Source organism: Macaca thibetana, chromosome 6 (assembly GCF_024542745.1).
Source record: "Macaca thibetana thibetana isolate TM-01 chromosome 6, ASM2454274v1, whole genome shotgun sequence".
In the NCBI taxonomy this organism is placed as follows: domain Eukaryota; kingdom Metazoa; phylum Chordata; class Mammalia; order Primates; family Cercopithecidae; genus Macaca; species Macaca thibetana.
The window spans coordinates 68783284-68795813 of NC_065583.1; the positions used below are offsets into that span (position 1 = coordinate 68783284).

The 12530-nt window shown below is 37.1% G+C and overlaps 2 protein-coding genes across 16 annotated transcripts in view; both read right to left on the bottom strand.

Annotated features, from left to right (window-relative positions):
• SRP19 (signal recognition particle 19) overlaps positions 1-12530 on the bottom strand; it is an 823764-nt gene that overhangs the window by 91879 nt on the left and 719355 nt on the right. The gene's annotated exons all lie outside the window — the stretch shown is intronic.
• APC (APC regulator of WNT signaling pathway) overlaps positions 1-12530 on the bottom strand; it is a 143417-nt gene that overhangs the window by 35820 nt on the left and 95067 nt on the right. For all 15 annotated transcript variants that reach the window (XM_050793029.1, XM_050793026.1, XM_050793021.1 and 12 more), the window contains one exon: positions 10864-10968. In XM_050793029.1, the coding sequence (XP_050648986.1) occupies positions 10864-10968 (105 nt within the window). The remainder of the gene's footprint in view (positions 1-10863; positions 10969-12530) is intronic.

The following is a 12530-nucleotide window of genomic DNA, read 5'->3' on the forward strand; positions in this document are numbered from 1 at the left end:
AGAGTTCCCCTCCTCCTATCTAAGGTCCATCCCTTTAGATGTGCTCTGGATCCTTTCTCTCATTTCTCTTTGATCTTAGTGATCTTCAACTCTTCTCTACTGGCTCCTTTCCATCAGCATTCAAACATCCTCATCTTTTCTATCTTAAAAAACAGAAACAAATTTTCTCTCAAACTTATAGTCTGTATCAGTTAATGATCTTTTCTCTCTTGGGCAGTTCACATCTAGACATCTTTACAGTTAGCTAAAATTGCTTTCTTCTACTTTTTGTTTTCAGATAGAGTCTTGCTCTGTCGCCAGGCTGAAGTGCAGTGGCAGGACCTCGGCTCACTGCAACTTCTGACTCCCGGGTTCAAGCGATTCTCCTGCCTCAGCCTCCCGAGTAGCTGGGATTACAGGCACATGCTGCCATGCCCAGCTAATTTTTGTATTTTTAGTAGAGACGGGTTTCACCATGTTGGCCAGGACGGTCTTGATCTCCTGACCTCATGATCTGCCCATCTCGGCCTCCCAAAGTGCTGGATTATAGGTGTGAGCCATCATGCCTGGCTGCTTCTCTTCTACTTTTTAACCTTCCATTTAACTTCAGCTCACTCCAATATAATATAGTAGGAAAGAAGGCCCAAGGAAATTGCATTTGACAAGATCAGCAATGAACATTTTTTTTTTTTTTTTTTTTTTGGTGAAACCCAAGGTGATTTTTTAGTCCTCGTGGCAGTTGTGGAAATTGTTAACTTTTCCCTCTTTTTTGGAACAATATTATTCTACTGCTTTGGATATTTAGCCTAGGTATTCATCTTCTCACTGTATACTCACTGGGGATGTAAAAATCTTTAATACCTTTAATTACCAATTCTTTACCCTTCCTCTCAATTCCAAATCTAATAGCCTACCTCATATTTCTACTTTGTGTGTTTATTTTTTTGAGACAGGGTTTCACTCTGTTGCCTAGGCTGGAGTGCAGTGGCATGATTTCAGCTCACTGCAGTCTTGACCTTCCAGGGTCAGATAATCCACCTCGGCCTCCCAAGTAGCTGGGACTGCAGGCACATGCCACCACGCGTGAGTAATTTTTTTTTTTTCTTTTTGTATTTTTTGTAGAGACAGGGTCTCCCTATGTTGCCGAGACTGGTCTCAAACTCTTGGGTTCAAGTGATTCACCTGCCTTTGCTTCCGAAAGTGCTGGGATTACAGGCGTGAGCTACTGCACCCAGCTGCATTTCTGCTTTGATGTCTCAGACCTAACATCTTTAAAGTTAAACTTAACATTTTTTCAAAACTAGACTCTTATTTTCTCTCACAAACCTCCTCCTTATCTAGCGTTATTACTAAATTGCATCACTACCCTTCTAGCTGCCTAACAGAAACCTAGGAGTAATTCTTGACTTCTCCTTCCCCCTAAACACTCATATCCAATCCCTAAGCTTGACTGATTCTACTTCTTGAATATTCTCAGATACTGAAATCTACTAATTTATAGGACATACAGATTATAAAGAAACATGTTGAAGTATATCATGGGGAGTTATCAGCAAAACCGAGAGTATGAGACACTATAAAAAAAAACCTTTGGAAGCCAGGCATGATGGCTCACACCTGTAATCCCAGCAACTCAGGAGGCTGAGGCAGAAGGGCTGCTTGAGATCAGTTTGAGTTCAAGACCAGCCTGGGGAACAGAGGGAGGCCTAGGGCATGGTGGTGAGCACCTATAGTGCCAGCTACTAGAGAGGATTGCTTGAGCCCAGGTGTTCAAGGCTGCAGTGAGCTGTCATTGTGCCACCGCACTCTAGCCTGGGTGACAGAGTGAGATCCTGACTAAAAAAACAAAAACAAAAATAAAACGCCAGGAAACCATAAAGAAAAAAGAAAAACAACTTTAGTTCTTCAATAACTAAGTGTCCATAAAACAAAAAGAAGGAACATACAGATTAGAATGACATCAGAGATACACTAATTCCTATTCACGGACCTTATCTGGACCCTGAGGCAAATAAACTGTGAAAAAGACATGAAACAACTACAAGTTTGAATACTGACTGGATAGATGATGCTATTAAAACAATTACTGTCAGAGTCTTTGGAGATGTAATAATGGCACTGCAGTTATTTATTAATTTTTTAATTTTTTTGAGACAGAGTCTCACTTTCTTGCCCAGGCCAGAGTGCAGTGGCGCTATCTTGGTTCACTGCAACCTCTGCCTCCTGGATTCAAGTGACTCTCCTGCCTCAGTTTCCCGAGTACCTGGGACTACAGGTGCACACCACCACTCCCGGCTAATTTTTGTATTTTCAGTAGAGACAGGGTTTCACCATGTTGGCCAGGCTGGTCTCGAACTCCTGACCTCAAGTTATCCGCTCGCCCCAGCCTCCGGAAATGCTGAGATTACAGGTGTGAGCCATCGCACCTGGCCAGTTATATATTTCTAATAAGTACTTTTATCTTTTGTAAATACACAGTGAAATAGGGAAGAAGTGATGATGATGCCTGGAATCTTGTTAAAAAGTAAATTGGGAGGTTAAAGTGAATGGGTTATATGTGGATATGAACCACTATATTATTGTCTTTGTATATGTTTAAAATTTTCCATAAGAAAAAGTTTTAAAAACCAGTGGCAGCAGAGTGGGTTTTTCTATCATTCCATCTTTTTCCTACTTTTAATTGAACTTTATTATTATATACTGGCTATTACCAGAGACCTGGTTCTAAATTTCAAATAGAAAAGCTGGGGTTGCTTGAAAAAAAGAAAAAATAGTGAAAGAAAAAATGGATTAAAAACTTCCATATCTATAAACCATATATAGATAGGAAAAGATATCTCAGAAGTATTATTAAATGACAGAAGTAAGTTTTAGTATAGTATAAAAAATAATGTTTATATAAAAAATTATATAAGGTTGATTCAAAAGTAACAATGTAACTTATAAGAAGAATAAAAAGTACTGGAAAAACTAATTTCTTAAATTCCCCAAATAACAAATTACAAAAACCTAGAACTCTCTAACATACAATTACCATAGTAAACTGTCAAATTATAATTGTCATAGAAACACTCTGACGTATAGAACTTTCCAAGGGCTGGGCATGGTGGTGCACGCCTGCAGTCCCAGCACTTTGGTTTTACCTTTTTTTTTTTTTTTTTTTTCTTGAGACAGAGTCTTGCTCTGTTACCCAGGCTGGAGTGCAGTGGCACAATCTCAACTCACCGCAACCTCCACCTCCTGGGTTCAAGCGATTTTCCTGCCTCAGCCTCCCAAGTAGCTGGGATTACAGGTGCATGCCACCAAGCCCAGCTAATTTTTGTATTTTTAGTAGAAACGAGGTTTTGTCATGTTGGCCAGGCTGGTCTCGAACTCCTGACCTCAAGTGATCCACCCATCTCAGCCTCCCAAAGTGCTGGGATTACATGTGTGAGCATGGTGCCCAGCCAATCCCAGCACTTTGGGAGGCGAATGTTGGAGGATTACTTGAGCTTGGGAATTGAAAACCAGCCTGGACAACACAGTGAGATCCTGTCTCTATAAAAAATTAAAAAATCAGCCAGGCGCAGTGGTATGCACCTGTGGTCCCAGCTATCTAAGAGGCTGAGGTGGAGGAATGGCTTCAGCCTGGGAGACAGAGATTTCAATGAGCCGAGACTGCACCACTGTACTCCAGTCAGAGTACAGTGACAGACTGAGACCCTGTCTCAAAAAATAAATAAATAAATAAATAAAGTTGAGAACCAACTAATAAATTATACACATAGTTATATGCTAAGCAAACAGGGATCTGGCCTGTATAATTTACTCCTAAGCTTTTCCTTCCATTTAACTTCCATGAGAGAGTAAAAACAGATCAAGAAACCCTTTATTTAGCAGGGATATTAGTCGGCCTTCCACACACCAAATATTTATTGTTATCTACTATTTATCAGGGACTGTGGGGGTATGAAAATAACAAAACTAGATAGAATCCGTGCCATTCTGGAGCTTACAGTCTAGTGGGGGAAACAAAAATACTAATCAAGTCATCACACAAATTAATGTAAAACTGCAAATGTAGTAATCTTCAAAGGAGAGGAACATGCTGTGACAGCCTATGATAGTGAGATTTGATCTAGCCGAGCCTCTCTGAGAAACTGGTGCCTAAGCTCCGACACACATGAACTGGTGCTAACTGAGCAAAATGGGATGAACCAAGCACTACATGAAACAGTTATACATGTGTACAGGCTGTGGTAGGAGAAGGCCCAGTAAATATGAGGTACTGAGAGAAGGCCAGTATGGAGATGTGAGAGCAAGATGCGACATAAAGCTGACAAGATAGGTAGGGGCCAAGTTGCCTGAGTCACAATAAATGGTTATCATTTTTCTAACAATCAAGGGAAGCCAATGAAGGATTTTTCAAAGAGAATGATTGTGGGCAGGAAACCAGGTGAGAGAAGGGGTAGAATACACTCCCACGTGGTGGTGAAGAGAATTACTCTAGGACAAAACTTTGGCAGAGCACACTGCTGTGATCCTGAGAAAGTCAAAGAGACTGATTTTCATTTTCAGTTAGTGTTGGTGGCTGTCTTTTGAGCAAATAATAAAACAAAACAAACTAATCAATCCCAAGAGGCGGTCATATGTATAGATCCTATTTAGATGAAAGGACTATTGGAACAACAAATCACGGTCCCACAGATACAGGTCGCACATTTACATCAGGATCTCGGAATAGCTGCAATATTGTTTTAAAACAGTGACTGAAGACATGATTGTATATTTAGAAAACCCCATCGTCTCAGCCCAAAATCTCCTTAAGCTGATAAGCAACTTCAGCAAAGTCTCAGGATACAAAATCAATGTGCAAAAGTCACTAGCATTCATATACAACAATAACAGACAAACAGCCAAATCATGAGTGAACTCCCATTCACAATTGCTTCAAAGAGAATTAAATACCTAGGAATCCAACTTACAAGGGATGCGAAGGACCTCTTCAAGGAGAACTACAAACCACTGCTCAATGAAATTAAAGAGGACACAAACAAATGTAAGAACATTCCATGCTCACGATTAGGAAGAATCAGTATTGTGAAAATGGCCATACTGCCCAAGGTAATTTATAGATGCAATGCCATCCCCATTAGGCTACCAATGACTTTCTTCACAGAATTGGAAAAAACTACTTTAAAGTTCATATGGAACCGAAAAAGAGCCCACATTGCCAAGACAGTTCTAAGCCAAAAGAACAAAGCTGGAGGCATCACACTACCTGACTTCAAACTATATTACAAGGCTACAGTAACCAAAACAGCATGGTACTATTACCAAAACAGAGATATAGACCAATGGAACAGAGCAGAGCCCTCAGAAATAATACCACACATCTACAACCATCTGATCTTTGACAAACCTGACAAAAACAAGAAATGGGGAAAGGATTCCCTATTTAATAAATGGTGCTAGGAAATCTGGCTAGCCATTAGTAGAAAGCTGAAACTGGATCCCTTCCTTACACCTTACACAAAAATTAATTCAAGATGGATTAGAGACTTAAATGTTAGACCTAAAACCATAAAAACCCTAGAAGAAAACCTAGGCAATACCATTCAGGACATAGGCATGGGCAAGGACTTCATGTCTACAACACCAAAAGCAATGGCAACAAAAGCCAAAATAGACAAATGGGATCTAATTAAACTAAAGAGCGTCTGCACAGCAAAAGAAACTACCATCAGATGAACAGGCAACCTACAGAATGGGAGAAAATTTTTGCAATCTACTCATCTGACAAAGGGCTAATATCCAGAACCTACAAAAAACTCAAACAAATTTACAAGAAAAAAGCAAACAACCCATCAAAAAGTGGGCAAAGAATATGAACAACACTTCTCAAAAGAAGACATTTATGCAGCCAACAGACACATGAAAAAATGCTCATCATCACTAGCCATCAGAGAAATGCAAATAAAAACCACAATGAGATACCATCTCACACCAGTTAGAATGGCGATCATTAAAAAGTCAGGAAACAACAGGTACTGGAGAGGATGCAGAGAAATAGGAACACTTTTACACTGTTGGCAGGACCGTAAACTAGTTCAACCATTAGCGTAAGACAGTGTGGCGATTCCTCAAGGATCTAGAACTAGAAATACCATTTGACCCAGCCATCCCATTACTGGGTATATACCCAAAGGATTATAAATCATGCTGCTATAAAGATATATGCACACATATGTTTATTGCGGCACTATTCACAATAGCAAAGACTTGGAACCAACCCAAATGTCCATCAATGATAGACTGGATTAAGAAAATATGGCACATATACACCATGGAATACTATGCAGTCATAAAAAGGATGAGTTCGTGTCCTTTGTAGGGACATGGATGCAGCTGGAAACCATCATTCTCAGCAAACTATCGCAAAAACAGAAAACCAAACACCGCATGTTCTCACTCATAGGTGGGAACTGAACAATGAGAACACTTGGACATAGGAAGGGGAACATGACACACCGGGGCCTGTTGTGGGGTTGGGGGAGGGGGGAGGGATAGCATTAGGAGATATACCTAATGGAAATGACGAGTTAATGGGTGCAGCACACCAACATGGCACATGTATATATATGTAACAAACCTGCACGTTGTGCACATGTACCCTAGAACTTAAATTATAATAAAAAAGAAAAAGAAAAAGAAAAAAACAAAAACAAAACAGTGACTGAAAGTAACCAGATAGTATTAGCAGCATTAGTGTCATACAAACACCAATTTGGTGGGCAAGTCTACGATTGCTACTGCTAAACAAACATGCTTATGTTTACCTCTGAATCCATAGCACTATCAGAGTTCATCACTTAAAGGAGGAATGAATACCGGGCCCTGATTTACTATTTTCAATAGATCTTCTTCTCTGCCATCCCTATACTGACATCAAAGACATGATGTATGTCATGGTAGGACTCTGAAGTAAGACAACCTAAACTACCACACAATGGAAATCAAGACAGTGCTTTCTTCTATTTTCCCAAAATGAAAATGGTTTTTAGTTGTTATAAATTATAATAATACACGTTCATTACAAAAAATAAAAAATACACAAAAGAATAAGAAAGTAAAACCCACAAAAATCCCAGCACTCAGAGGTAACTATTGATAACATTTTAAAGAACATTCTCCCGCACATTTCTCTATGCATATACACACATCATACATATGTATAATGAGATCATACACACTTGCTTTTAAATTTTTATTTTTTAGACAAAAAATAAAAATTAAAAAATATTTTTTGCCCTGTTACCCAGGCTGGAATGCAGTGGCGTGATCATAGCCCACTGCAGCCTTGACCTCCCAGGCTCAAGTGATCCTCCCACATGGCCTCCCAAGTAGCTGGGACTACCACACATGGCTAATTTTTATTTTTTTTTTGTAGAGACGAAGTCTCCCTATGTTGCCCAGGCTGAACTCGAACTTCTACCCTCAAGCAATCCTTCCCGCTTGGCCTCTCTAAGTGTTGAGATTATAGGTGTAAGCCACCACGCCCAGCACACTTGCTTTTTTAAAACTAAAAAAGTCGTAATTGGCCGGGCGCAGGGGCTCATGCTTGCAATGCCAGCAATTTGGGAGGCCGACGCAGGCGGATCACGAGGTGGAGAGATTGAGACTATCCTGGTCAACACGGTGAAACCCTGTATCTACTAAAAATACAAAAATTAGCTGGGTATGGTGGTGGGCACCTGTAGTCTCAGCTACTCGGGAGGCTGAGGCAGGAGAATTGCTTGAACCTGGGAGGCAGAGGTTGTAGTGCACTGAGATCGCACCATTGCATTCTAGCCTGGCGACGGAGCAAGACTCCGTCTCAGAAAAAAAGTTATAATTACCTAAGTCGATAATATTTATTAATATTCAACATAAATGCTCTCTGCCAGGTATATATTAGTTGTCTGGCATACAGTGGGGAGCAGGTGTGGCTTAAAGGACTTTAAAAAGGAAGGAAGACAATTAAACCAATGATAAATTGTGCTAAGCACTCTTGAGAGCAGGAATACAGAGTATCAAAGAGTAATTTATTTATTCCAGGTAGGTGGAGACAAGGAAAATGTCCAGGAAGAAGTGACATTTAAATTGTGGGGAAGGATGAGTAAAACATATAATATGAACTGAAGCAGAAGAGAGTTCTAGGCAAAAGGAATGTCCTGTGGAAGGCCTGGACATACTCAAGGAACTGAAGAAGTTGAAGTTGAGGGAGTGGTGAGAAATGGGGGCAAATATTATGAGATACTCTTGGAAGAGCAAGCAACATGAAGAATCTGGATTCTAATATATGTGAAGTGAGTAGCCACTGAAAGGTTTAAACAAATAAGCGATATAATCAGATTTGTGTTTTAGAAGAATAACTGACTATAATATGGAGGATATACTAGAAAAGGCAATGCTGAAGGCTAAAAATTAGATCTTTAAACAGAGATGTAATTTATCATTTTTAATATTTGCATGGATGTACCATATAGGTTCCATGAGGCCAAGGACTGTCTGTACTCTTCAATTATCAATTCTAGAGTCCAATACAGTATTTGGCATATAATACATATTTGTTAATTTAAAGATAATTATTAACAATTGTTAACAACAGCATCTGTTACCTTTTACTAAGCACTGACTATATGCCAGGGACTGTGTTAAGTGTATCTTGCATTTCACTCTCCCAACTGTTCTATGAGGTAGAGGTTTTATCATCATTTTATTTTACTAAAGAGGAAACATTAAAGCTCAGAGACTTTTTGTTACTAAGCTAGTTAGTGAGGGAGTGTGATTTCCTACGTTTGGTGACTCCAGAGCCACTTAACTAACCTACGGCTGACTAACTAATAATTTAACCAATTTATGACCAATGTCCATTTAGGTTATTTCTCACTTTTTGCTATTGTTAATATTATGATGAATCTCTTCAAACATGTCTGATTACTCTTGACTGATTATCTCATTAGCATAAAATCTTAGATGTTGCAATGATGAGCTTCACAACAGGCACATCATATATGATGTTAGATGCATTTGACAAAATTGCTCTCCCAAAAGGCTGTTTCATGTCATACAATTAAAAGTGATATAAGAGAATGCCTGTTTGCTCACCATTACTAATACTGAGTGTTATTGATCTTTGCCAACCCAATGGCCCCCCCACAAAATCTCATTTTAGTTTTAATTTGTATTTATATATCATGATTAGTAAAGTTGATCATCTTTCCATGTTTACAAGTCATTTTAATTTCTTCTTTTATTTCCTGTTCATGTCCTTTGCTCATTTTAATTTTATTTTTAAAATTACTATTTTTTTACTTCTACGATGGCGTGAGACCATTTTAAGATACTATTTAAATAAATAGTTGTTATATAAATACTGTTTTTTGCATCTTGAATTTTAACTTTTTACATGTCATAAATGTTTGCAAATAATGTGATCTTGGTCATTTGTTTTGGAGTCTCGCTATGATTTCCCAGCATACTAAGTCTCGTGCTGTAATGTGAAATCTATTAATCCTTTCTCTATGGGTCTCCTACCTACATCATGATTATAAAAATGCTACCCACATTTTCTTCTAATTTTTTTATATTTTTAATAGTTTTCATTTTGACTTTAAATCTAATCTACTTAGAATTTATTTTGATATAGTAAGTGTAATATGGATCCAATTTATCATAGCCAGCTTACTGGATAGGTAAGGTTTCCAAAGTACATAATAATTGGAAGATGACCCAAAGCACTAAGAGTTGGTCTATTCCTATGGAAATATTTTTTTCTGTCATATAAGATTGAATTTTTCTTCCTCCTACATATGTGTAGGAATATATAATGTTCCAACTAATTCCCTAGGCAAAAGACAGATAAACAACTCAAATGTGCTGTTTAAATGTAATTGCCTTTGTCCTAATTTACCACTTGTTTTCTAGTATAATGCTAACTAGTAACACTGAATGAAGTATGTTTATTTTGACTCAGTAAAACGAATTTAAATACTTAAGAATAAGACATTTTAAGCTTTACATTTTAATGAACTAATAGAAGCATATTCTTAAAAACAATACTACCAAAAGTAACCTAGAGAGACTAAGAAAATTTTCTGTATCAACAGTAGAAAAATTACCTTTAAGAACAATTTAGTGAAATTCTGTTTTTAAAAAGTCATTCATTTACACTATAAACGTATTCACTGAAGAAAATATGGAGGATACAGAACACCCTAAAGAAAAATTCTATCATATTGGGCTGTATTTCAATAAAAATCTAATGGACAACTGATAGTAGCATAACAAGATAATAGTTCTGTGTGTAAAAAAAAAAGCTTACTTTCATAATTTTGCTGAAAATGATGTGGTAATAGTTAAGCACAATTAGGCCATGTCTCTTTACTTTTTTGTGTGCATTACAATTATCTTTTTCAGTAAGACTTGGATTTCTAGATTTAAATAATCTTTAAATACAACAGGAAATAACAAAGCCTTTATAACTTAAAAAAACCCATAAAAATGTCTTTACATTGAATGTCTTAGTGAAAGAGCAAATCTATTCAAGGCAAGCAAAAATAACTAGGTCAAATCATACATATAACGAAAATGCAGCTTAGAGTTATTAAAAAAAAACTACTCACAATCATTTTAGACTAAAACACAAACTACAGCCACAGAAATAGGTCTAGAAGATCTTTACAGCATTATTGTTGACATAATAAAGAGAAATGACAGCACGCTGGTACTGAATGCTTCTGGAAATATGCATTCAGGACTAAGAAAATAGGTAAGATTTATAGATCATTCTGAGAACCATCTTGCTTCATACTTTTCTGATATTTAAATAATTTCAAAAATACGATAAAATAATTTATTTACCTGACCATTACCAGAAGTTGCCATGTTGATTTCTGCCACTCCTTGACCTTCATTCTGCCGCTCAGCATCATGTGAGCCGGTTTCATGCTTGTTCTGAGATGACCTCTGTTAACATGGAGTTAACATCATTACAAGCAAAAATGGTGTAGGCTTTCTTAGTTCACAGCTTTTTTTCTTTTTTGTTTTAAAGCTCTGAATACGTCAATTATACAGACTGATAAAGGCATGGAACTGCGTGTTACACTTCATAACCTCCAGTATGACTGGCGGTCGACTATCTCGGTAAGAGGAAAGTGAAGTGTGTCCCTTGAGCATTAGAGCTGCACAAGACAAAGGATTTCCTGAGACGGAATGCCATCCTCTACCAGCTGCACTCACATTACTATCAGGAACATAACCCAAGTAGAACAAATAACTATCTTTTCTGTAAGGTTACATGATTCTGACAATTAATGGAGCTGTAAATAACAACAGTTAAACTATTACCTAAGCTTACAAATATCTTCTACTTAGGTATATTTATACATAGAATATATACATATATATATGTATATCTTCTAATATAAGTTAGGTGAAATAAAATGATAGGCTCTTAGATTCTGATATGAATAAAACCCAAAGCCTTTTCTAATGCAACCACCATCTGTTAACAGGAAATTAAAATGACAGATTATATCCAGTAAAAGCAGTCATTTCAAGATAGATTATCTCTAGTACAAAGCAATCACTGTATTAAAATACCAGCACAAAATTAAAGAAATAAAAGAATTTCTCACTGTCTTTTATAGAAGCACCTATATGCTTGTTCTAGGAAAACAATATCTAAAATAAAAATTATGCATTAAAAATCTGACCTAACAGTGGATAATTAAATAACAGTGATTCCTAATGGAATTTCTTTAAACATCAAGCTTTCCTAGAACATTTTAAAATTGTGACTTAAAAAATTGATTTATATGCAACATTTCCATCAATAAACTAGTATTAGTTATATGCTGGCAAAAGTGAGGTAGCACTCAGTAATCCAGAAATATAAGAATAATTAGTACCATCTGAAAATCATGCTATAGAATTCAATGAAATCCACAAAAATAGATATACATATATAAAGTCAACCTAGTGACAAAATGAATCTAAGACCACAAAGATTTGACATTAACATAAGTGAAGATGTCAATATATTTGAAGAAAATTACTGACCATCTACTACGTTAGTTACTTGCATTATATGCTGGGGAATACAGTGCTAGCAAAACTAGACTTTGTTCTATGCTATCTTGGACCTTACAGTTTAGTCAGGGACACTGTCAAATAATGACAGAAATAATAAAGGTAAAATTGACAAATGCTATGAAAGAAGGGTACAAGGTGCTGTAAGTATATATAACAGAGAGAAATGAAATAGTCTGGAGGTTTGGAAGAGCTCTCTTGGGAAGTGCTGTTTGAGTAAAGACTTGAAGAATAAATAGGAGTTAACTAGGCAAGGAAGAGTAGAGGATGAGTGTTCTGGGTAAAACAGATCATATGCGGAGGACCCAGGGTAGGAGGGAGCGTGGCTTGTTTTAGCATGTCAGAGAATCATGGTGTGGATAAAGCACCAAAAATAAGGAGGAAAGTAGAACAAAAAGAATATGGTAAAAAAAAAAAAAATCTGATTTTAATGCCTT